This window comes from Marmota monax, unplaced genomic scaffold, assembly GCF_021218885.2.
Source record: "Marmota monax isolate L192 unplaced genomic scaffold, Marmota_monax_Labrador192_F-V1.1 WCK01_AAM20220418_F8-fsc00028, whole genome shotgun sequence".
Classification (NCBI taxonomy): Eukaryota; Metazoa; Chordata; class Mammalia; order Rodentia; family Sciuridae; genus Marmota; species Marmota monax.
In genome coordinates this window covers 9,532,530-9,559,344 of record NW_026694779.1, presented here as the reverse complement: position 1 = coordinate 9,559,344, position 26,815 = coordinate 9,532,530, and the positions used below count along the sequence as shown (strand labels likewise).

The window sequence follows — 26,815 nt, the reverse complement described above, 5'->3', positions numbered from 1 at the left end:
ACCCAGTCATTAAGGGGAATCTCTTTTAAATCGTATGCTCAACCTACCCGGTTTCTGTTGATGACCTTGCGTTTAGAGAGGCAGCAGGCAAAGTCTCTTCAGTCGATGGCTGCATCGGCTTGCATGTCGTTTTATATCATTGAAGATCTGGAGCTGATTGCCAACGTGCTTGGCTTTGTTTTACTGTTGCCCACAGCATCACAGCTGGTGAGTCTTGGGTGTAAATCACGTCCGATGAGAACATTTTACACGACTGAGGGATATGAGATGGTTGGCCAAATGGCCATTGCTCATCGGGTGTAATAGAGTCTTAATGGCCCTGGATATTTCGAGGAAGGTTTGACAAGCTTAGGAACTTGGCAGTAGGCTCCAGACCTTCAGCACAGCCAATCCCATTAAAGGCCCGTGGAAGCCAGAGGTCTTGGATAGTCATTTGGCTCTTCAGTCACAAGGCGTCGGTTCAATGCCCAGGGTCCGTGGTACACGGTGAAATCAACAGAATTTAGAGAACTTCTCGTTGGCGGAGGATCCAACGTTTCATTCTTTATTGGGATTACATCATGGAGCTCTAAAGAATACATTCAACCCAACAGAGGGATTCGGGTTGCAGGAAAGGGCAGCGTTGACCTGGGCAGTCTTTTGATCTTGCATAGAGCTAGCAGGTATTCGTGGAGCACCTGCTGTGGACTTATCGCTCAGGATGCAAAAGTCTTTATGTGCCCCTCACGGGCTCCAGTCGGGTTGGAGAGTCTAATTGCAATCTTTCACAGGAGTAGGGCCCTGTTGGGGGAGAATGAAGAACTAAAGTTGATCCACTCGAGTCTCAGTTGTGAGAAGATCTACTGCACAGGGGTCAAGGACACAGTGACATAATGTATAGATTCCGACCCTGGGGGTAAGGAAAACCTGGATGCATGCTGGGAATCAGCCCAGGCTTCCATAAAGAGTTGCATAACCAACCAAAGAGGGAGACAAAGAATCTCAGACAGAAGGCGTAGTGTTTGTTATAAACCAGTGATTGACAGACTCCCTCTTGAAGGTCTGGTCTTGCCCATGGTCTGTTTCTGTAAATAAAACTTTCTCCATAGAAGTCTTGAATATTCATATAATTTTTTTTGCTTTTCTAAATAGTATTTTGCTTGAATCTTGTTCTATGATTCGTTATTGCTAATATATGGAAGTTGCTGTTAATCTTCTAAGTGACAAAGTTTCTGGAAGGTTCATCAAAATCTCTTATTAGTTCCAATGGTTTGTTGAATCGAATGATTCTTTTGGACTTTGTTATCTTCCCATTTTCTCTGTGACAGGGGCCAGACAGCTAGGACTCGTGGCTTTATTTACCACCTGTTTTTGTAAATAGAGTTTATTGGGACACAGCCTGTCTACTTGTTGACATTTTGCAGTTGTAATAGGAAAGTGGAATAGTAACATGACGACCGAGCCCACAAAGCCTAATAAAATCCTGGCTCTCTGCCCTTCTATAGAAAGACTTTACTGACTTCTGACAACACGATGATATCTTTAAGTAGCTGGAGGCTGTCCACCAGAAGACTCTTCCTTTGTGACTCCAAAGACTTGAACGAGGACCAGAGGCCAGGAAAGGGTTTAGTTCAACACAACAGGAGGAACATTTTAATAGAACAAATATTGGAGAAGAAAAAAGTTGGCTTAAAAGATGACCTTGATTACTTCAGGAATTCAGGTAAAACAAGAGTGTCCCAAGCCAGGGGTTCTGGTGCAGACCTGCCATCCCAGCGGCTCTGGAGGCTGAGGCAGGAGGATCGTGAGTTCAAACCCAGCTTCAGCAACTTAGCGAGGCTCTTAGCAACTTAGTGAGACCCTGTCTCTAAATAAAAAATAAAAAGGGCTGGGGAGGTGGCTTAGTGGTTAAGCACCCCTGGGTTCAATTCCTAGTTCCAAAAAAAAAAAGCATCCAAGTAGGGATACATGGTCATTCTATCTTTATATGAGAACAATTTCTAGAAAAAGCGTTTCTCTGCATTTTAATTATTGAAAAGGAATGAAGGATGAAGATTTGGGTTTGACTTAAGGCAAATAACGAAGTTTATTTTTATTACTCACAGGTTTCTGAAGGTACATTGGATTTTTTTTTCTTTCTTGTTCTTTACTTAATCCATAAGTGTCAGAGAGGACGCACGTCTCCTTTCCAGTGGGGGGGACATTCTTGTTAGGAGAGTGAACCCACGGGGTGTGCTAGGCAGTGATTCAAGATACCCCTTGGACACTTCACTAGAACTTCCTACACCTATGTGCCCTTCCACCAGGAAGAAAACAAACATTTTTTGGAAAAGGGCAGAAGGTAGACTCAGCCAAGGGACTCTGTGAGTCACGTCGGGTATTTCCAAGAGCTCGCCTCTTAACGGAATACGCATCATATGACTTGTGTCTCATACAAGAGGAACGTTCTTGGGAACGCTTCCTAAAGCAATTTCCACCATATTTTTTTTTTCCAGTAGGAAATCCCACTCGGTGGAAGCCGGTCGATGTTCCTTCTGTGGTTTTGTTTAGCGAGCACAGGTTCCAGCTAAGGCAGGCGCTGGCAAAAATCTTATGGCACCATATTCTGCAGACGGGCCTCCTCCTCCTGCCAACGCAGCACGCCGCAGATTGTACTCAAACAAGCGCAGCGGGTGTCTGATTTCTCTCTCCTGTTCTGTAAATCGTCAGCTATTTTGTTGAATGCTCTCCTCTCACAGACATTGGCTTTGGCTCTTGAAAGTGGGCCAGTCATCGCCACAAGGTCATCTGCAGAGTCCCAGGCTCCTGTGGGGCCTTGTCCCTGGTAGGGACTCCATGAGCAGAACCCTCCCACTGACCAGCCCAGAGAACACCCCTATTTATGGATGTCCCTTGTGTGAGCCAAAAAAAAAAAACCAACCAACATGCTTTCAGCACCATAATGAAAGTCCAAAGATCCAGGAGTGGGCCTCATGGATCAGCTATGCCTTTTATTTAGTACTGGAGTCAGGCATCAGATGGGCTCACTTTCTGGGTACAAAATGGCGCCCGTTACAAGAGAGCTCTGGGTTTATGTAGGTGACACACTGGGAGACGGCTTGATCCTTGGAGACTTTGGCAGAACATATCCGTGTGGGCATTCAGGAAACAGGTGGTGAGAATTTGAAGCTTGTTTTCACTGGGTAAGGATGGAGGGTCCGGAGTTTAGCATTCAGCCCTTGTCTCTTTCTGTCCAGGGTCTACTGTCCTGTGACTGGGAAAAGGATTTATTTGGCGAAGGATCAATGTTGTCAATGTGTCCCTCGCTCCTTCTTCCAAGGCCACACTATTTAGGGGGTTGTCTCTTCTACATCCTTCAAGTTGGACCATTTGTTCATGGTAATTGGAACACCTTGCTTTTGCTCCCACTGAGAAAAGTGATTCTCAAAGTGCATTCTTCCTATCATCAATATCGGCACCATCTGGCCGCTTCTTAAAAATGCAGATTCTCAGTCTTAGAGTCCACTTTTACCAGAAACTCAGACGCTCCAGGTGATGTAAGAATTTGTTTTAGAAGAAACACCAAGGAATGGGTAGGCTGGTCATCCTCATGAAACCCACTCTTTCTGTTATTCAGTAGGTGATTAATCATTGCCTGTGTGTGCCACGTTACCATGGGATGCATAGAACAGAGATGCAGGGGAGGGTCCTACAGAGTCAGGATGAGGTCTGCTTCATCCACAGTGTGTCCCCTTGGTAGGCACAGGGCATGGTTTATGGTCTCTGTTAAATAAATCTTTACCAAGTTTCCTAGAGCTAAGCCCACGCCCTCTGAGGAGTTTGACATGTGGAATTTCAAGTTCTGCAGCTTCCATTCTTGTTATGGTGACCCTCTTCTGCCAAAGAATAGAAAACATTCACCGTGCAGGAACTAAGACCCTTCTGTTATACAAGGAAAATTATTGATACTGCTATCTTTATTTAAAATTGATAACAAGAGTTGTCTCTATAGACAAATCATACAGCAGAACATGAAGATGGCTGAGATGATATTTCCTACTTGAATGAGAATATGTTCTACACCTTGTCTATGTCCGCATTATCTAGGTTGCGTAGTCATGGCTGAACCTCTACATCTTTCCACCTTTTAAAAGCACCGGAAGATGGAAAAGGTGTCGTGGAACAATTTCATCCCTCAGTTTGCACTTTTTTTAGCCTGATCAGTCCATAAATCACCAGAGTAGCGCACTGGTGGATAGAGGGAATAATTACTTTTAAAAAAAAAATGCATGCCTCTTTTAAGGGTCTTTTTTTTTAAGGAAAAAAAAACAACTACTTTTCCATTGAATGCAGAGAGTAAAGGCCAAGATGGTTAAAGTGAAAGCAAGTGTCAAAACAAACACACATCTCGTGCCAGACGTAACCAAATTAAATGGGAGAGTTCACGGATATTCCAAAAAACTCGCTTATAATATAGCTGGAGACGATTGCTTACCTCATCTTCAGGACTTTAAAACTGGAGCAGTTGTTCTATAAGAATGAACATTTTTCAACGACCCCGATAGCATTCCACCTCTCGTCCGTGTCTCTGTGCGTACGATGACTACTGATCCGCCCGTTATTCCTGTTGAGTCTTGATTATGGATCAGCTTATAAACCGAGCAGAAATTCCATGGGACCAGATACACAACCTGCACAGTTCATCTCGGTCAGAAAGATGATCTCAAGGGAACTTGAGCTAGAAATCCGAGATTCTTAATGAACGGCTCCCACGCCTCGAAAGAAATCGGTTTAACTGAATAACTATTATGGGCTGCATTCCTGTTTAACTGAATCACTATTATGACCTCCACTCCTGTTTCTCCAACGCCCCCACCCACCATCCGTGTCTCCTGATCACACTGCATTTTTTTATATATATTCTTAGTAATGAGCAAGGATTTGTGAAGGATATAGAAAAAAAATCAAAAAGATTTTCATTCCTCAAGGAGGTAAAAAGTGTAAGAGACTCCATAAAGAAGATCGAACACGGTGATGCTGTATGAGGCGTACCCTGAAATTTGTAAAAGGCTTTATGTCAGCTGTGATTCACTGAGTCCCTATTAAGCAGGGAGACTGCCGTACAAGGTAGGAACCGAGGAGTGAAAAAGACTTATTTACCTGACGTGACAGGTTTTATCATCCAGACGGAGGACAGAGACCGAACAGGCAGGCAGATGAGAGAAGTGTAAATTGTTATCAGTCCCAGGAAAGAAGCAGGATGGTAACAGAGAGTAGCGGCAGGGACCTATTTTAGAGTGACCAGAAAATACCTCTCTGAGGGTGGCGTCGTTCGAGCCGAGACACAAGCAAGAGATTCAACCCCGAAAATTCATGGGGAAAAACAAGAGAAAAGAAAAAGAGGTACACAAAGCCAGTGTTCACGGGAGCATGATCGCTAAGATCTAAAAAATACGAACAACCCAGAGGCTCATCTGCTTAGGACTACATGGCAACCCGCTACTGTCACAACCTCAGAAACAGCTAAGCAGTATGAACCCAGAGTCTTAGAGCAAGGTCCTGTCAAATGTTTTTGTTTTTATTTTTTGTTTTTGTACCAAGGATTGGACCCAGAGGCGCTTTACCACTGAGCCACATCCCCACCTCTTTTCTTCTATTTTATTTAGATACAGGGTCTTGCTAGATTGCTTAGGGCCTTGCTAAATTGATGAGGCTGGCTTTGAACTCACGATCCTCCTGCCTCAGCCTCCCAAACCACTGGGATGACAGGCCTGTGTCACTGGGTCCAGCAGCATGCCCATTTTTAACTTCTAGCCTCCAGAACTGTGAGGCAATATTTTTTTTTTCTCCTTGAACTGCTTGGGTTGGGGTTCTTTGTTTTGGCATCCGTAGGAAACTAATACAGCCAGCAAACAGATCATTAGCAGGTAGTGCCTCTACACGGTAGAGTCCTCTTCTGCAATAAATAGGAAGGAACGTCTGGTTCGTGCTACAAGGTGGATGAACCTTGACGCCAGACACAAAAGGCCACATCTTGTGTGATTTCATTTATAGGGAATGTCCTATAAAAGCAAATGCATAGAGACAGAAAGCAGATTAGGGGTCACCCAGGGCTGGGAGCGGCACTGGTAATTTACTGCAGGTGGGCTTCCGGGGTCTTATTGGGATGCTAGAAATAGTCCCAAACTGAGTTATGTAGACAGCTGCAGGCCTCAATGAAATTGCTAAAATTCATCAAATTATACTCTTAAAATGGGTGAATTTTTGGTATGCAAGTTAAATCTCCACCAAAGCCATTTTTTTTAAATGTCATAAATACAGTGAGAAAGGAGTCTGAACAAGTTTTTTGTTGTTTTTTTGGTACCAGGGATTGAACTCAGGGACACTCGACCACTGAGCCTCATCCCCAGCTCTATTTTGTACTTTATTTAGAGACAGGGTCTCACTGAGTGGCTTAGGGCCTCACTAAGTTGCTGAGGCTGGCTTTGAACTCACCATCCTCCTGCCTCAGCCTCCTGAGCTGCTGGGATTACGGGCGTGCACCACCACAACGGCTCAGAACAAGTTTTGAGAGGAGATTTTAGTGGAATAGGCTGGGCCCATAGTCCAGTATGACTATTGTGTCCTTAGAAAGACCCACAGGGAGACGGTCGCGTGACCACAGACCCTACCGCAGCTCCAAGTTAGGGGACGCTGCAGGTTGACAGCCACCACCAGAGCTTCAGAGCAGCAGAGGTGTTCTAAGCACAGGGCTTTGGAGACCCCTGCAAGCTACAGAGTAGGGCACCTGGAGGGGACGAGAGGGCCGCAGGAATGGGGACAGCATCCAGGGAGGGCAGACTCCCAGCCTAGACCTTCACAGGTAGGATTCTAGGGTGGGGAAGTAGCAGTTCCGAGGTCCAGAACATTGACCCCGCTTTTCGGGTGATATTTTAGTCCAACAAAGTTGTATGACATAGATTTGTTCCTTGGTATGATTTTCACAGACAATCTCCAAGTCACGTTTCTAGAAATGGATGCGCTGGGGAAACGCCCGGTGGCTTCTGAGACACCCTTGTCCCTGGCATTTTTTTACCTTATGGTCTCATCTGCCTCCAGAATGTGACACACGGCAGGGCAGAGTGTCGTGGTCCCCTGGGAGGACAAGAGACCTCTGGCTCCCCAGGCAGATCTTTCTTTAATCAGCGCCGCTCTCGGGGGCACCCAGCCTCACACACCCCACTAAGAGGTGCGAACTCGCCGGCTGTGCTGGGAGTCATGCCCCTGATATTTATGGGACGATGGATGATTCAGCGGATCAGGCTGTTTGTCAGCGAGTTGGCAGCGGCGTGGGAAGGCTGGTGTCAGCAGGCGCGGCACCACCTCCAGGCCAGTTCTGGGCAAGAGCAAAACTGAGGTGCAAGCCAGCTCAGGAGGCGGAGACGGCCAGGAAGGGAGGACAGCCCCTGTCCTGGGGACACGTCAAGCCCAGATCCCGTGTGCTGGGGTTTTAGAGGGTCATCCGCTGCAGTGACAAAAGGACCGGAGTGAAAGATGGAGATGAGGGGTCAGGGCCTGAGTTTTCACCTTGAACCCTGGTTCACTGGCTGGTTGAACCCCTTGGAGGCTGCAGCCTAGTTGCAGAAGGAAGGGATCCTTCTGGAGTGTGATTTCGCCCTTTGGAGGAAAGACAGGCATTGCTTCAGTGGTTTCCTAGCTGCAATTTCCTCTTTCAAAAGTATACATCTGTGCCAGGTGCTGTGGGGCACGCCTGTAATCCCAGCGGCTCGGGAGGCTGAGGCAGGAGGATCGTGAGTTCAAAGCCAGCCTCAGCAACAGCGAGGAACTCAACAACTCAGGGAGACCCTGTCTCTAAATAAAATGCAAAATAGGGCTGGGGAGGTGGCTCAGTGGTCGAATGCCCCTGAGTTCAATCCCTGGTACCAAAAAAAAAAAAATGTGCATCCATCAGACCCAGATGAAAAACACCAAATGAAATAATGTCAGAGTCCCTCCAAATATAATACCCTCTCTGTCATTCTGGAAAAGGAACATAAAACAAACATTAAAAAAAAAAACACAACCCTATGCTTGAGTTTGTGCTTTTGATAACAGTCTCTGAAACGGCAGATGGAAAGGGTCTAAGAGATGAGCAAAATCGTCTCTCCTTGTGATTGCACCTGGGCCCATTCGGTCCTTACTGTTAACCTCTTCTCGTGAACCCTCTGTCTTTTCCCTGGGGCGATGGGGAGCCCAGGGCAGAGATGGAATGCAGAGTCAGGACATGGTACAGTGATCTAGATAATGGCAAATACTTTACTGGCACTATTGAATCAGAAATCAAGGAGAGTGACCCGAAATTGGACAGGAAAGACTATATCAAAACAAGGAGAGAGACAGTAGACAGAGCCAAGAATGTATGGATAGGAAAGAATCAGTAAGTATTTAGGATGCGCCAAAGAGGGAGAGAAGGCTTTCAAGGTCAGCCATGGGTTAAGGCTGTCAGAACTTAAAGGTTTTTTTTGTTCCTGTAGATGCTTCTTAGTTTTACATCAGTTCAGAGTATAATAACAACCCAAGCCTTTGATGCTACTTTGCACGCACTAATTAATGATTAATTAACATGAGTCTTGGAAGTGAAAGTAAAAATTTGTGATCACAGAAAGAAGGCACCAAAAAAATTTGATTTTTTTAAATATATATGTTTGTTTGTATTTTGTTTTTTTATACCAGGGATTGAACTCAGGGGCACTCGACCACTGAGCCCCGTCCCCAGCCCTATTCTGTATTTTATTTAGAGACAGGGTCTCACTGAGTTGCTGAGTGCCTCCCTTTGGCTGAGGCTGGCTTTGAACTCACAATCCTCCTGCCTCAGCCTCCCGAGCCACCGGGATGACAGGCGTGCGCCACCACACCTGGCTGCAAGTATTTTTTTTTTTAAGTATCTTTACACATTTTATTTTTTCCCACCCTGTGATTCTGAAAAAAGGTGACTTTCCTGGTGACTCAGACTTTATCAATCTTTTATTTTCATGATCACCTTTAAAGAAGTCTTTTTCGAGAAGCGAAGTTGGGTGCATAGAGAATACAATCCTAGGCAGATGGTGTGGCTCTGTGAGACCAAGTCTTCTCTCACAGTAACCGGGAGAAGGGCCACAATCTCATGGACCTGCTTCGAATGAAGGAATTCACTGTGCACCTCATGGTGTACGGGAGCAGCCTGCGTTGTCTCAAAAACACTTGAGTCCGTTTTAAAAGAACCTCTGAGACTCAGCTCTTCTGTTTGTTTGCAGGGGTGATGGGGGAATACGAGCCCAAAATCGAAGTGCAGTTCCCAGAGACCGTCCCGACTGCCAAAGGAGCCACCGTCAAGCTAGAGTGCTTTGCTTTAGGAAAGTAAGTTCTACTTATAGTCCCTCCCTTCTGCTGGGGCAGGTGTAGAGTTATCCTTACGCTGTTCACGGGGATGGCTTCCGCAGGGGACTGAAAAGCCAGTCAAACCCTTCTGTGCAATTCTGCACGTGCCTCTTGGATTGTGTCCACACCCAGACAGACACAGGTAATGGCCAGAAGCTTAAGTTAAGCGGCCCCCGTTGATGTGGTTGCAAAGGGGAGGAGAACGGGCGATTCTGAAAAAGTGTTTTGTTCTGTTATTCTGACCTGTAGTGTGCATGCTGTCCACCCCAGAACGACAGGAAAAAGTGGCCTTGAGGTACAAGAAAGCCAACAATTTGGGAAAATATGGACATATATGTTTTGGCCCCAGTTTGAATTTCTTTTAAAATTGAACTCAGGGGCACTCAGCCACTGAGCCCCATCCCCAGCCCTATTTTTGTGTTTTATTTAGAGACAGGGTCTCACTGAGCTGCTTAGGGCCTCACTTTTGCTGAGGCTGGCTTTGAACTCACCATCCTCCTGCCTCAGCCTCCCGAGCCACTGAGGGATTGATGACAGGTGTGCACCATCATGCCGGGCTGCTTATAATCTTTTTAAAAAATCATTTAAAAAGTGATTTTTGTGTTCTACATTAACTGTAGAAAATATTCCTTATTTTTTTTTCATTGTATATTCAGTTCTAATGGTTTCCCCTGTGTTTCCAAATCACGGCAATATCAACGACAAAGCAGTATCTTTATTTTGGTGTAGTACAATACGATGATAATTTTTTTTCCATGTCCCGAAGACTTGCCGTATGAAATGAATTATGACACGCCTGCAGGATGATACACCGCACAGACACTTAAAGTCAAGTTGAAAAACATGTAAGACATAGAAAACGCCCGTGATTTATGGCTAAGGGAGTTAAACCAGGTTGCTCACCAAGTACACCGTGGTTGTGTTTTTAAAATTTGTCTTTATTTTCAAGTGCATGTGTGAAGTTAGTTGGAGAAGAGTTCAGAGCAGGTAACCGGATCATCGGGGTTGTGTGTGTGGTGAGATGGGTAAAGGAGACCCCTTGAAAGGCCTTCAGTTCCCTTGAGCACTTCAAAAGGGGGCTAGGAATTAAAGTCTATTCACGGTGCTTGAATGGCTCCTAGAATAAAAACAAAAGGCACAAATTGGGCTCCTCTCTTGTGCGGGGAGATGTTTGGGTCTGCCCACGGAGCTGCTGAAATAAGTAGAGTTATTTTTAAAGGCCCAGGATGAAGTGTGCATCTCATTGGAACGGGAGGACATCCATAATACACTTTCGATAGAGCCTTTCCGCAATCGGAGCTCCGTGTCTCTCTAATGAATTTAAAATTCTTCTAAAACAAATACAGTGGAGTGGATGGCTTTAATTTTTTTAAATACCATCTCAGGTTTCCCAGAGAAGATTAGCAAGTCTTTTCGTCTAATTACTTCTCGGTGAGTGTTTTTGTGACAAAAATAAATAAGTAAATAATTATATCCCCTGCTAGGAAGCCGCAGTCTTCAAAGCTGTGGTTAACTTGCTGAAGCCATCGATTTGCAGGCTCAATGATACCCTCCTTGCAGTTTAGGCTGTCTCCTAAATAGTTATGGCCGGGGCATGATGGATGTCTTGAGAGCACATAAAGACCTCACAGACCCGCTGCTGACTTTATCTCACTATTTTAATTAAAGTTCCTCCATGCCACCTTCCAAATGGAATGCATTAAGTTAATAAGGTTCTCCATATAGAAATGATGTGAGCCGTTCCTCCAAGTCAACAGTTGGGCTGTATCTCCCAGATTTTCATGAGTTCAGTTATTTCTACTATTATTTCGGTATTTCTCAAGGGAGGGTACTTTCCTTGTTGGGCATGAAATATATGAGTGTATATATATATTAGCCAGGCACTGTAGTGCACGCCTGTAATCCCAGAGGCTTGGGAGGCTGAGGCAGGAGGATTGCGAGTTCAAAGCCAGCCTCAGCAAAAAGCAAGACGCTAAGCAACTCGGTGAGACCCTGTCTCTAAGTAAAATACTCAATAGGGCTGGGGAGGTGGCCCAGTGTTTGAGTGCCCCTGAGTTTAATCCCCAGTACCCAAAAAAGAAGAACGTATTGCCTCTGTTGTCCCCAACTAAGAAGAGACAAACATCTCAGATAATAAGCGTCTCATTATCTCTCACTTGATGGGTCCAGAATTGAGGCTGGGCATGGCCAGGTGACTCTCGCTCCATGTGGCACCCCTGAGGTCCCAGTGGCCGTAAGCTGACAGATCAGGTGGTGTTGAGAGCTTGGGAGAGTCGCACCCCTACTTCTGGTGTCTCGGTGAGGGTGTTGGAAAGCTGAGCTCACAGAGATCGTCGGCGGCTCTGCATGGTGGTCTCAAAGTCCCAGGTGCCTCACGGGCAGGGTTCTAAGACCCCAAAACTACAGGCTGCAGTTTCTTAATGCCCAAGCCTAGAAATTGGCCCAGCATCCCTTCTTCTTTATTTAACTATCAAAGTATCAGTTCAAGGGTTGGGAGCAGAGACCTCATCTCAGCAGGAGGAATGTGCAGGTATTTGCAACCATCTTCATTCCACTTCCAATCACCTGAATATTTCTATTTTAATATCTATGACTCTGAAAAAAAATATGTTAGGAAAAAAATATAAGAAACATTTAAAAATTTCTTTTTTTATTTTAGTGGTACAAGTGCATGGGAGATAGATTCCCTACTGAAGTTTAAGAAATCTTATCTGAGTTTAGGAAAACACAAAGAATACCAGAGATGGATATGATATTTTTTTTAATTGGTTTTATTTTTGTGACTACATGATAGTGGAATGCATTACGATTCTTAGTACACATATAGAGCATGATTTTTCATATCTTTGTATATAAAGCATGTTCATGCCAATTCATGTCTTTATGTATGTACTTTGAGGGGTTTTTTTGCATTATATTTCTATCACACATATATACCACAGATTTTTATATCTCTGTTTGTATATGAAGTAGGTTGACATCCAATTCTTGTCTTCATACATGTGCTTTGGATGATAATGTCCATCACATTCCACCGTCCTTGATAATCCTCTGCCCCCTCCCTTTCCCTCTGCCCTATCTAGTGTTCCTCTATTCCTCCCATGCTCCCCCCTATTCCACTAAGAGTCAGCCTCCTGATATCAGAGAAAACATTCAGCATTTGGTTTTTTGGGATTGGCTAACTTCACTTAGCATTATCTTCTCTAACTCCATCTATTTACCTGCAAATGCCATGATTTTATTCTTTTTTATTGCTGAGTAATATTCCATTGTGTGTATATATACCACATTTTCTTTAATCCATTCATCCACTGAAGGGCATCTAGGTTGGCTCCACAGTTTAGCTACTGTGAATTGTGCTGCTATAAACACTGATGTGGCTGTGTCCCTGTTGTGTCCTGGTTTTAATGATGTTAATGGTAACATAAAATAAATGAAGTTCGGCGAATACTCCGGTGAGCTTGCATGTTTATAAACCAAGAAGGCAAGGGCTGTGGGGACGGATTCTAACCCGATTCGCTTCTTTGCATTCTTGCCATCAGCCCGGTGCCAACGATCGTCTGGCGAAGAGCCGACGGGAGGCCCATCGCCAGGAAAGCCAGAAGACACGAGTCCAATGGAATTCTCGAAATTCCCAATTTTCAGCAGGAGGATGCCGGCGTCTACGAATGCGTGGCCGAGAACTCCAGGGGCAAAAATGTAGCCAGGGGGCAGCTGACTTTCTATGGTGAGTTGGCGGTTCCAGTCTGGCATTCGAGATCCCTGTAGAACGTCTTGGTATTAAAAAAAAATAAATCACATCAGATCATATATTAAAAGCACTTTTCAGTTAGGCTGGTCTTGTAGGCACCGTGCAGAACAAGCCTGTGCACACCTCTCCGCCGGCTCCATGATCAGCCTTCCCCGGATAATTCTGGGTGTGGATAGTGAGGATGGGGTGGGGGGTGGGCGCAGGATGTTGTGGGAGCAGAAAGGAAGAAATTAGGCTGCTGTGTTTGGGGCTGGAGGTGAGTGTGAACACACTTTCAGAGGAACCTGTTTCTCGTCTTCCCATCAAAGCTGTAAACTCAACACAGGAAACAATCTGTTATTCCTGCTCCTGAATTTAAAAAAAAAAAAAGAGAGAGAGATCTATGCTTCATCCCAAGGCTTGTGTGACTCCTCGGTCTTTGGTCCTTATTGGTCGCTATTTAGGGTGGTACCGTGAACATTTCAGAACGCACGCGGTCCCCATTGAGTCCTCCTCAGAGCGGAGCATGACACATCTCTGTCACCCCCCCAAGGACTCTGTAGGAACAGCTGCTTGTGTTCCGATCAAAGCCCCGGCCTTGATCCAAACATCAGATCCGTGTACAAAGCGTCCAGCCTGGTGGCCGTCACTGAGTCCACCTTGGACACCCTGTTAGGGTGTCCATCTGAAATTCAGTAAAGGATTTCGCTGGACGGGCATTTTGAAAGAAAAAAAAAAAAAGAATTGAGTTCTGTCCAGTTGGGCCACGTCTCCCTCCCCTCTCTGTGGGGCCTGGGAAATGAACATCACAGATGGACCATGGTTTAAGAAGGGTCTCAGTCAACATTGTGGCATGTCACAATGATGAGAGCGGTGGTGGCTGGCCACAGCTTGGGACCTTTTTGATCCATGACCTTCCGCGATCTGGACTCTGATCGCCCGGACACAGGGTGTTCAGGGTTCTAGAAAGTTCTTCACCCGACGGGCCAAATGACAGTCGTTTGAATGAACCTGCGCTTCTCTTTAATCGTTCATGTCCCCGTGCGTACCAAAGGACGGACGTGATAAGTGTCCTCTGCACTTTCTTAACTGAGGGTAGATGATATGGTTTTTGGTTGAAAAGCAGAAGATACCACAGTCAACTCACTGGAAAAACATCAGACTGAAGAAACTATGAACCATAGGAATGAACGTATTCCTTTATTCCGTGAGATGCGATGGCTGTGTCTTTTTAACTGTTTGGGTTTCTTTTTTTTTTCTCACGGTATCATAATTATTTCTTCTGTGTCAGGGAGTTTATTTAGGTCATTGGGGACTTTAAAAGGTTTATTTAAAAGGTAATCGGGGAACCTTGTCTCCTCCTCCTTCACGGAATAGACTTCTCCGCTTAGGGGTGCTGGTTCCCAAATGTCATCTAAGCTGCTCCAACTGATCCAACAAAGTCATTGTCACCTCCATAATTCCCCTTTTAAGGGGAAAGCCCGCTTTTTCTGTTGGTTACAAAGAGGTGACACTTTCTGTGACCCAGGGCTTGGCACACACACAACTTTTCCTAGGGGTTCGAGATTTTTCCTGCCCTGGAAATGACAGCCACCTGCAGTGACCGTGATGGAGAGGCTGCTTTGTCACTAGGTCCTGAGCAACGCTGTGTCTTTTCAGGGATCCTGTCCTAGAGATGAAAATCAGGTGCTCACGGCGTCTGCCTTTTAAATAAAGTCATCTGCTAAGTGCTTGGCTGTCATTCCCCGCCCCTCCACTCTCTTTCTGTCTGTCTCTTTATTTTTTAATCTGGACCTACCCAGCGCTCTATTTCCAACACCCAGCTGCCCATATCTCCAAGTTAAATGAATTATCATAATCAAAACCACACTGTCGATTCCCCCCAAAAGGGGAGCAGGTAGCCCCCGTCACTTATCCACGAACCGCCTGTCTCCGTTGACAAGACAGATTCTTAGGTGAAGGTGTCTGCTAGTTCCTGGAGGAGATCACCATGAACTTGGGCTTGGAAACCTCCGTTTCTTGATCGATTTTAGGTTTTCATGTTCCACTTCTCAGCTCTGCATGTTGGTAGCCACACGGGGGCCCGATGACTCTCCTGATCTGGCTTCATGGGACCTTTTCCCTTCTTCTCCCAGTCAAACTATTCACCTTTCTCCAAAGACATCCTGAGTGCCGCAGCAGGATTCTGGCCCTCCCTGGTCAGCACCAGGGACGCCCCTGTTTCTGGCTGCTGTGTTCCCATGGGGCCTGTGTCCGTGGGTCTCAGCCTGTGCCACTGGGGTCGGGCACACGAGGACAACTGAGCCGAGTTCAGCCACAGAACGTCTTCACCCCACCCCCTCGTCCCAGTGCATTTGGTCCTGACCTGTACGTGGCCCTGCACAGCCTAGTTCCAATCTGCTCTTTCAGCCATTTTTTTCCACTTGAAAAACTTCCTAAAAATAGATCTGTTTTTCAGAACAAGACCGTGACGGATCTTTGTTCCTAAAGGTAGAAATTGACTGAAAGGACTTTACTACGTCATTCATTGACTCGACAAATCCCTTCCCGTTGCCCACCCTGGGGCGGGCAGTGTTGGGTACCAGGGCTGCAAGACAAATCTGTGCCCTCCAGGACCTGATATGTCACAAAAAGTTTCACTAAAAGACAAGGTGCTCTTGAGCAAATGAATGAGCTAGAAATTTTCATTTTGCAGTCAGAGTTAGGAAGAATCTGTTTGTTATGATAGAAAGTAACTAGGAGCAAGAGAAAGGCTTCGTAAGATAAAGTAGTTACTTGGCTTCCAAGAAGTTGTACCTTCTGGCAGAATGTAAGGGCATGCAAAGGCCCTGAGGCAGAAAACTATCTGACCCGTTTGAGATTCATCAAGGATACCAGGGTGACTAAATCATGGTGGGTGAGGGCCCAAGGTTTGAAACAGAGGCAGGTGACAGAGAGTACCTTCCAAGCCTGGTGCAGGTGGGTTTTACCCAGAGTACCCTGGGAAGCCACTGGAGGTTCATGCTTTGAAAACCCCACTCTGTTTGCTTTGGGGAGAATAGATTACTGAGGACCAACCCTAGAAACAGGTCATTCAGGAAGCCATTACTAGTACCTGGGTGAGAGATATCGGTGGCAAGGTCTCAAGGGAAGAAAAAAAAAAAAACTTAGAAGATGGGAGAGGTATTTGGGAGTTAGTCCATAGGAGTTTCTTAGATAATTCATATAGTTTATAGACAAAGAAACTGACTCCCCAAAGAGATTGTGTGATTCAAGTTTACATGGTGAGAAGCAGAACTAGGCTCCCAAGGCTACTCTGCAGCATCTGAGACTTCCTGTTGCATCAGGAGAACTTGGAAGTCTTATAAGAATACAGAATACTGAGCACTGTGCAAGAGATTTTGATTTGGTAGGTCTGGGCAAGGATGTAAAAATATGCATTTTGATTCATTCCCCAGGTAATGCCCATGCTGCTGGTCTGGGGACCCCGTGGTGAGGGCCATCACCCTGTGCTAGGCAATCCCAATGCTATAGTGAGGCTCAGGTTCGATTCCATTCAGGAGCCAGGCACGGTGGTGCATGCCTGTCATCCTAGCAGCTCAGGAGGCTGAGGCAGGAGGATCTCAAGTTCAAGGCCAGCCTCAGCAAAAGGGAGGCTGCTAAGCGACTCAGGGAGACCCTGTCTCTAAATAAAATACAAAAAAAAAGGCTGGGGAGGTGGCTCAGGGATCGAGTGCCCCTGAGTTCAATGCCCAGTACAAAGAAAAAAGAAAAAACAACTTCCACGCAGGAGAAGGTAATTCTATTCTTGCTGTCCCTTGGACATTGCAGCCAGTCTATACAGACAAAGGAGAAGAGGGGGGTGCTAGAGCAATTAGCTTTGAAGCAAGGAGAGGAACGTCTAAAATGGGACTTAATTCAGTGGATAATTGCTCATCTTTCCACCTTACTGTGTCTATATTCCCGTTTGAACCAAGTGACTGATAGAATTATAGTCATCATTGAAAAGAAAGAACCCGACTGAAAGAACCCGGTATTTAGAGCCTTTTGTACACCTTCTCCTACACCTGAGTGCCACCGTGGGGGTGAAGCCAGCTCATCACTCAGAAATAGGGAGCACGGCATCTTAGTAGTAAACCAGCCTTGACTTCACAGGAGTGGGAAGGAACCCTCTGATTTTCAAAAATAAAGAAAATAAGGCCCAGAGACATTGAAATAACCCCATCACCCAATGACTGGGAATCGGAGCCAAGACGAGAAGCGGCTTTCTCCTCTTAGCACGTGCATTGCTTTTCTGACCCCAAGAACGTTGTTGGAAGAGAGGTCAGGGAAAAATCCGTCCGTCACCCGTATCCTCTCTCTTCGAGTTTCCACGGCCAGAATGCATTCCCAGATGAAGATGTGCAGACGAACAATGGAGAGGGATCGGTTTGCTTTCTATTTTCTAATCTGGCCACCTAAATGTTGAGTTCAAATGGTTTCCTTCTTTTTCTTCATCTTTTCTCAGTTACACGCAAGCTATACCTCTAGACCTTAGATAAGCAAAACCGGCCCAGTGTGGTGGTACACACCTGTAATCCCAGCAGCTTGGGAGGCTGAGGCAGGAGGATCCTGAGTTCAAAGCCAGCCTCCGCAATTTAGCAAGGCCCTAAGCAAGTCCGTGAGACCTTGTCTCTAAATAAAATACAAAAGAAGGACTGGGGATGTGGCTCAGGGGTTAAACACCCCTGGGCTCAGTACCTGGTACCAAAAAAAAAAAAAAAAAAAAAGAAAGAAATATAAAGAAATCAATCCGTATTAGCCTAGAGTCCTAGCTTGGTTAATCTGGGTAGAACTGGGCTGAGTAAATCAGACTTAAGGCTTCTTTTAAAAAATAAATATATTGCTGATTTTTTTTTTAATTTTATGACTCCTTCATGAGGTTCTGAACTGCTCATAGCACCTCTGGGAAGAAAAGAGAATCTGTCTTTTCTAGAAATTGGTTAACAATCAATGAGATTAACCAGAACGTAAGGAAATGGCACACCTGATCTCATGGAAATGGTTCTGCGGCTTGTGCCCGGTGGTCTGTAGGTGTTCGGAGGATTGCAGGTGGCAAGACAGGAACGATTTCTGGAGAGGTGCTCCGGCAGAGTGAAAATCTTGTTAGGGAGGGAAGGGTGAGCAGAGTACTCCCGAAAAACAACATGGTACCCACGGAGGTTTGAGGCAGAAGCTAGCTTATTGGAAAGGAGGAGAGAGAGGAGTCTTATTCAACGGGAGCTACGGGTTCCCTGGGCTTAGGTGGAGAAAAAGTAAGAAAACGAGATGAGACCAGACAGTAGAGGAGTTTGAGTTTTAGCCTAAAGCTATGGAATAACGGTCATGTTCTCTTAATTGATATGACATCTCCAGCTTGTGAAGCCCATTCACAAACCTTATCCAGGGCCTCACACAGAGACCACCTCCATAGTGTATTTGTTTTAGTTATGAATGGGCACCTATAACAAAAATATGCCCCCTTCTAGTGCATGTTCACATAGCTGGTTTCTGCATTTTGTCATTGGTATCTGCAGCACGTCCCAGCCCTCTCCCTCTCTCCACTGCCACAATTGTTACTTACTTAGGGACAAAGAAACCACAAACTAGCATATGTGCATGAAACAATAAAAACTATACAAAACACAGGAGAGCTATGAACCCGGTTAGCTGATGAGGCCATCGAAAGACTAAGGACCTCACAGGTTAAAGTCAGGGGTCACTTCAGACATGATCAAGTTCAAGTATCCCTGGGTTCAAGGGTTAAAACTTAGACTTTCAACCTCCAGGCTCCAAATCCACAGCTCTCCTTACAGCAAGCTATCCGAGCAGTGTGGCCCATTTCAAAATATGCGTAGGTGTCATCGTGAATTCACTTTTTAAAATTATTTTTTAAATTATATGTGACAGTGGAATGCATTACAATTCTTATTACTCATAGAGAGCACAATTTTTTTCATATCTCTGGTTGTTTATAAAGTATATTCACACCAATTCCTGTCTTCATACTTGTACTTTGGATAATAATGATCATCACATTCTATCATCATTTCTAAACCCAAGTCCCCTCCCTTCCCCTCCCATCCTCTGCCCTATCTAGAGTTCGTCTATTCCTCCCATGCTCCCCCTCCCTACCCCACTATGAATCAGCCTCCTTATATCAGAGAAAACATTCGGCATTTGGTTTGGGGGATTGGCTAACTTCACTTAGCATTATCTTCTCCAGCTCCATCCATTTACCTGCTGGTGGGACTGCAAATTGGTGCAGCCAATCTGGAAAGCAGTATGGGGATTTCTTGGAAAATTGGGAATGGAACCACCATTTGACCCAGCGCTATCCCTCTCCTCGGTCTATACCCAAAGGACTTAAAATCAGCACACTACAGGGACACAGCCACATCAGTGTTTATAGCAGCAAAATTCACAATAGCTAAACTGTGGAGCCAACCTAGATGCCCTTCAGTAGATGAATGGATAAAAAAAAATGTGGCATTTATACATTTTGGGAAAAAAAAACAACAACATGACTTTGTTATGAGAAATGTTCCATTTGTAAAACCAAGCAAGGCTATGCTAGTTCAAAAGGGTAACTTCCAAGAACCCTCAGGGCTTTGTGGAGCTGAGTTAGGGTACTCTTGGGAGGGTGACCATTGATGTTGTGTGGGGAATGGATGAGATCCTGAAGTCAGAAGAGTGGAGATTTTCATGGCTGAACAGAGACCCAAGTTGGATCCAAACTCAGAATGCAGCACATACAGTTCTTATAAAGCTGGCTCTTGCTTCCAGTGATTTCTACACATTGGAAGTCGGGGGAGGTTTCAAGAAATCTATTTTTTATAGACTGGAAGGCTCTGTAATCACAGTGGGAATTGATTCCATCCCCTGCCAACATTAGTAACGTTGGGTTTGAGGTCCATTGAGAGTATCTCCATGTTTCCAAGAATGCCAGGCTAGAGATAAAGATTTTGGAAGCACCTATATACACATAGGTGGTAAACTAAGTGAAGTCATTATCTTCAGACTCACGAAGCCCCCTACCAGTATGACTCTTAAGCAATGTTAGCAAGATCTCCACCGAATCCCAGAAAGGACTCATCTTCTCCAAGATTGTGAAAAGCAATCAGAAAGAATTGCAAAAGGTCTACAGGTCATCTTTTCAGTAGGAATTAAGGGGTTTGGCTGCCAATGTCTTTCCTTTAAGGTTCTAAAGTCTCCAAAGCTGAAGGGCCTTGGCTAGCATTTCTTTCTGTTAAAAATTTCCCATTTGGGAAAATTGGAGAGCCGCATACCTTGGAGAACTGTTTGGCCCATGGAGTTCCAATGATATCTGCTTGCCATGAAAATGATTATTGGAAAAGAGGCTTGTCTGAATCCCGCGGCTGGAATAGGCCAACATTGATCTAGGTCATTCTGACAGTTATTGAACAAAAAGATTGAAATGAAGGGATTGTTCATCGGTCTAAGAGACTAGCCATGTGACAAGGTCAGATCCCAGCCCAACTATTGAACCCACGGTTTGAATTTGTAGCTTGAAACGAGGCTACATGTCTCAGAGAAGATGACGGCGCTCAGTATTCTTAACATGTCCTTTAGCTGATCTGACCTTGAGAGAACCCAGAAAGCCAAAATAGATGTTTCTATTTTAATATGTGAATTTAATTCCATTTAATATGTGGGATCAGTATTGAAAGCACGTGAAAGGGTATTACAGAATGAAAAAGAGGAATGGTTCTTCATGGACCAGCGATGCTTTATTCAGCACCAGAGGGGCTCATCATCCAGGGGCAAAATGGCGGCAGGGCACTACATACTTTTGACAGAGCCAGATGATGGGAGGAGTTTAGGGCAGGGCAGGAAGACTGGTAGGTAACCGCATCCTTCAACTATCTCGGTATAGTATCAAAGAAAGCACTTACTTAGAAATATAGTAGCACTGAACTTTAGTACCCAATAGTTGTAAAGTCATTTAGCATTTGTTTAGTATTTATTCCTAAATACTAAATGGTATAATAGTATTTAGAATAATACTATTTAGAAATAATAGTACTGAACCAACCTGCCTGGGTTTTTCTCTGAGCTGGTATTTTGACATGGAGTTGAAAAATGTAGTTGGATTTTGGTATCTGATATCCAGATGCATCATCCAAAAAAAAAAAAAAGAAGAAAATTGAGGTTGGCCGGGCATGGTGGTACGTGCCTATAATCCCAGCAGCTCAGGAGGCTGAGGCAGGAGGATCGCGAGTTCAAAGCCAGCCTCCGCAAAACCAAGGCACTAAGCAACTCAGTGAGACCCTGTCTCTAAATAAAATACAAAATAGGGTTGCGGGTATGGCTCAGTGGTCAAGTGTCCCTGAGTTCAGACCCTGGTAACTCCATTCCCCCACCCTCAAAAAAGATGGGGGTGGGAGTGGGTATAACAAATGATATTTTCTATAATGGACTAAACAGGAATGTTTGTTATCCACAGACTTTGGTGACTCAAAGAGATTTATGAGCTATTTCTATTAAGCGTCAAACTTTATTCTAGTACAAAAATCTCACCCACTTAGCTATGATTCATCCAATCTGAGTAGGAAGGAAAACCGTTAACTAGGTGGGATTTTGCCCTGAAGATCTTCAGTTGGCATGTGAACATAAAATCCACTTCATTCTCTTTTTTTAACCTAATAGGCTATTCTGTTCCTCATCTCCACGGGCTCACGTGCAGATATTCACTTTAAGAAGCAGATGTTTGCAGTACGTCAGATTCAGCTTTTGTGAATTCCTTTTACTTTAAAAACCCAGAGGTGGTTCACAAACACCAAATTAGCTGTTCATTTCACCTTGGCCCCCCGCAAGAACAACAGCCCGTGTGCATTCAGGTACCAGGATCCCCAGGTCCCCAAAGGAAGAAACAGAAGGAGCCCCGCAGAAGCGTCAAACGTATCAGAACTTTGCAGAATTCTCCCCAGGACCTTCCTTCCCTGCCCCCACCTGCTTTATAAGATGCAAGGTTTTTTTTTCTTTTCTTCCTGCCTTCTCTATGTTTGAAAGAAAGCAACTCCTCGTAAGCCCAAGTGTTGCAGAGAAACCCATTGAAATCTCTGTCTCTGCGTGTGGTTTTGATGTTTCCTCTTTTGAACTTCAACTTGACATTGCTTCATAACTTACATTTGCCCTTCCGGTTTTTTTTTTTTTCCTCCCCTCCTCTGCCCCCACCCCTCCACTGTCTTTTCAAAAGTTTGGCTTCGTGGTTAATATCGCACACAGATTTCTGGGAGTTTTCTTGTTTGCTCTGTTTTCCTGGACTCGACAAGGGGGGTCAATATTCAGCCGCTGAACGTGAATCAGGCACACAGCTGCCGTGAGTCCTATCGGGGTTGCACATCGGGGTCCTCCCCGGGGGAGATGTGCAAAGGTGTTCTTTTAAGCTTCCTCTGCATTAGAAGCAGGAAGATGGAGAGCCGCGGCTCACGGGCGGCTCTTTCAAGGATGTAGGTCATAACCCTTCATTCAAGCTAATGCTTGTTGATGTTCTAACTTTTTTTTTTGAAGTTGACCCTTTTGGCCTTCTGTATTATGCAGCCATGCATCAGGCCCATCCGTAGAGGATGGGTAAACCTGTTTTGTTCTTTGGAAAAATAAAAACATGAAATTGCTCATAGATGGGAAAAAGAAGAAAGCCTCAGGTATGCAAGGACCTGGAGACCTCTACTGGATACGTGACTCACGGAGCGCTTCTCCACTTTTGTTTATTATGGAGAAAGCAAGACGCACAGTTTGGCCTCAACCCGAGCGATTTCCTTTGGAGTTCGATTCTGGATGCTTCGAAGCCTCACCGGATGAAGACGGCTGGGGTCAAGTCCGTGAAAGGACACGTTAAGAAGATTGAGCAGCGTCTTCTAATATAGCACGGATACGGGCTCCGATCAGGTGGACCTCAGTAGCCCTGCCCTACAGAAACATCCTCTCGACAGACAACATCCAGGAGAGCTGGGGTGTCTTCCATGTGACTCTGGACAAAAGGTCCCCTTCCTGATTCATGTAACGTTAGAGTTAACAGCCTCAATGGTGCTCCAAGCAAGATTTGATATTTAGGAAGACTTTTTATGGAACATGTCTTTATGTCCCCTGAGACCAAGGAAAATTTAAAAAAAATTTTAATTTCAGTGGAAGCTTGAAAACTGTGGTACTGTTTGGCTGGTGGAGGTGGTGCGCAGCTGTGGGCAGTGAGAGAATTTCGTGCTGCTTTGAATTCCTGCGTGAGACTGTGGGCAGCTCTTGATTGCATAAGAAGGTTTTGTTGTTGGGTTTTTTTGGTACCAAAGATTGAACTCAGGGGCACTCGACCCCTGAGCCACCTTCACAGCCCTATTTTGTATTTTATTTAGAGACAGGGTCTCACTGAGTTGCAAAAGCCTCACTTTTGCTGAGGCTGGCTTTGAACTCACAATCCTCCTGCCTCAGCCTCCAGAGCCACTGGGATTACAGGCGTGAGCCACCACACCCAGGTGCGTAAAAAGGTTCCATAAAGATCAAGACTCACTCAGAGAGCAGGGCTTCTCAGGGGCTGGACTGCTGCCGTCCTGGAATCTGACATCAATGCGGAATCCATCAGTAATAAACAATGATGACCTTGTCGAGGGAGAAAGGAGTCCCAGAGTTTGTCTGCACAACACGTGGGAGTGAAGTCTGCTAGTTGGGGACAGGCCAAGTGACGCTAAGAAAGGACACCCCCAAAATACAGTGGCTTAGATAAATTCAAGTTGCTCTTGTGTTTCTCTATCCAAAAATAAACAAGTAGGTCTAGGGCTGCTTTTCCTCAAGGTCATTCAAGGTGAAAGGGGTCCTTCTGTCGCCCATAGCCTCTCTATGTTCCTGGATTGTTCAGTTATGAGTGTTTTCCAATCGGGGTGAAGGGACAAGAAGAATGCAGGGCAGGTATCTTTAAATGGATAACCGGGAAGTTGTTCTCTCCAATCACATACTTGTGCCATCAGCCTGAGCCCGGGTACATGGTTACCTCTTGCCGCAGAGCGATGTGGAAGAGCCGTGTGAGCCGAGAATTCAGCAGCTCAGCCAGACATGGTGGGAGGGTGGGAAAGGGTTTCTCCTTCTAATTATAACAACAGATGTGTAAGGGTGAGGGGCACTTCCTTCTGCCCCTTCTGCCCATGAGTGATTCTAAAAGTTCAAAAATATTATTAATTTTTTTAATCAAAAAAAAAAATAAATTTCAGTGGAAGCTTGAAAAATCACAAACAGAATATTCGGAGTAGGGTACAGATACGGCCACCCCCCTACACTCACACCCCAGTTCCACCCAGCTCTGTTGTTTGCATAACCTCTGGGAAAGGAATCTTATTAAAAGACTTAGGTTCCCCTTTGGTGGCATAGGATGAAAACAGGTTGAGCACTCGCCCTGTTTACGCCTGTTCCTTGCTTTCTGATCTGCCACAGCTCAACCTAATTGGATTCAGAAGATAAATGACATCCACGTGGCCATGGAGGAGAACGTGTTTTGGGAATGTAAAGCGAACGGGAGACCCAAGCCCACGTACAGGTGGCTAAAGAACGGTGAACCACTGTTAACTCGGGTAAGCAAACTCGGAGGGCCGGCCGCCGTCGTGTCTCGGGATTGACAGTGCTGTTTAAGGTGGCCTCGTTGCTATGGAAACGAGGAGTTGTTTCCAAAATCGTCCGCAACGAAAGGCCAACTCATAGTGGAAAAGGGGGAAAGGGAATGCCCTTGACCAAGAGAAATCCTACATAAACCCCCGGGTCTCCAAAGCCACGTTGAGTTCAGCATCCATCCTAAAGCACTGGGTTTTTTTATTTCCCAGATGGACATTTGTGGTTCTGCCATGGGTAAGGTCCCAACAGAAGGCCTGGGACATGTCCTTTTGCTCCGGTGCAGACCAAGGTGGGGTATCAATCTGATTCCGGAAATTTCCATCTAAATGGAATAAGATTGTGGCAGAGAATGCTGAATGAAGGAAGAGGAACAATTGTGTCCAATTGAATTTTCCTTATTGTGTTTTCCACCCCTAAACTTCAAATGTTAACTGGGATTTGACATTTTCCTCAGGCACCAAACTGAGAGCCTGTTTCTCATGGTCAGGTCTCGTCCCCACAGCCCCATAGGACCCCTAGGAAAGATTACTGCTCTGGGCACCAGGAAGAGAAAGGGGACTGTTTGTCCTCACCAACCCGGGTCACATGGACCTCCTCCTCTGTTCCCTGGAAGGGCTCCTCTTGGTCCAGGAATCTCTCAGTGATAAAGGCCAAACTCAAACAAATTGCTGGATCGTAGGTCCCCAGGTAACAGGCGTGACGGTCCCTCTGTTTAATGCAGGGGGACTTGGATGCCTCGATTTGAGCACAGACTGGACAGGAGGTAATACGTACAGAGATGGATTTGCAAGTTGCAACACCTTCAGGGTGACAAACATCTTTTGTGCCACGCATCATCTTTGTCCCCCACAGCTAGACTCGCAGAAGATGGTCCCAACCTTCCATCATACCACCAAATGCAATCAAGTACAGGAACGTTAAATTGTTAAAATGCATTTTGGGGGTAAATCTGAACTGATGTTAAACATTTTCCTGGGCTTCCTCCAAGAAGGTTATAATCCTGGGAACCTTCAAAGGGTTGCCTGCTGGTCATTTGAGTGTCCTCAACCCTCAACGGTCAACTCCCACCCCCACCCCCAACTTTCCCCAGTTAGCCCAAAGCCTTGGAGTAAAAAAACCCATTTACATTTCGAATTCATCTATTTGGAGGGGGATATTAATCTGAATGGTTTCACTATTAAATCAATGAGAACTCAAGAGAATCCCACAATTTAAATTCCATTTACCCACTGATGCCCTGGATGTTCTGTTTAGCATCTGACCTGCCACGAGTTTAGTTGACAGATAAATAGATCATGTTATGTAAATTGCTTATACGATGGCTATTCTCTTTCCATTAAGTCCCCTTGATAGAACATGTAGCAAAACTGCCTTAAGGTCTCAGTTGCAGAAGGTCATTGTTTTTGCATTTTTCTCTTTTTTTTTTTTTTCCCACAGGACAGAATTCAAATCGAGCAAGGAACGCTCAACATAACCGTCGTGAATCTCTCGGATGCCGGGATGTATCAGTGTGTGGCAGAGAATAAACATGGAGTTATCTTTTCCAGTGCGGAGCTTAGCGTAATAGGTGAGTACTTTATATGGGGAAAGAAATGAAAAAATATATTTTTTTTTATTGAACCTAGGGGTGCTTTACCACTGAGCCACATCCTCAGCCTTTTTATTTGTTTTATTTCGAGAAAGGGTCTCACTAAGTTGCTTAGGGCCTCAGTAAACTGCTGAGGCTGGCTTTGCACTTGTGATCCTCCTGCCTCAGCCTCCCGAGTCATTGGGATTACGGGCGTGCGCCACTGCGCCTGGCTCAACATAGAATTTTGAGATGCCATGAACATTCAGACCATAGCACTAAGCAAAGATGACTATTCCTGATTGAAGCAATGCTTGACACAAAAACAATCAATACATGACACAGGTCAAAAAAAAATTAGTGAAAGTCGTAAGTCTTGCAGGGATTTAGGATGGAGAGTCTAACGGGCTGTACGGACCATCTAAGTTTGCACAGTTTAGATCTGGACAGACAGAATAGAGAAGCAGGACTGTTCCAGATTAGAGTGACACAGAGCAAAGTCTCAGAGTTACAAACTACTCAGGGTTGTTTTCTACATGTCCTGAATATTTTTT

The 26,815-nt window shown here is 45.2% G+C and overlaps 1 protein-coding gene across 4 annotated transcripts in view; it reads left to right on the top strand.

Moving 5' to 3' along the window:
• The window catches only part of Cntn4 (contactin 4), an 860,889-nt gene that overhangs the window by 697,549 nt on the left and 136,525 nt on the right, over positions 1–26,815 (top strand). For all 4 annotated transcript variants that reach the window (XM_058573008.1, XM_058573005.1, XM_058573006.1 and 1 more), the window contains 4 exons: positions 9,231–9,333; positions 12,897–13,081; positions 24,521–24,657; positions 26,132–26,261. In XM_058573008.1, the coding sequence (XP_058428991.1) occupies positions 9,231–9,333; positions 12,897–13,081; positions 24,521–24,657; positions 26,132–26,261 (555 nt within the window). The remainder of the gene's footprint in view (positions 1–9,230; positions 9,334–12,896; positions 13,082–24,520; positions 24,658–26,131; positions 26,262–26,815) is intronic.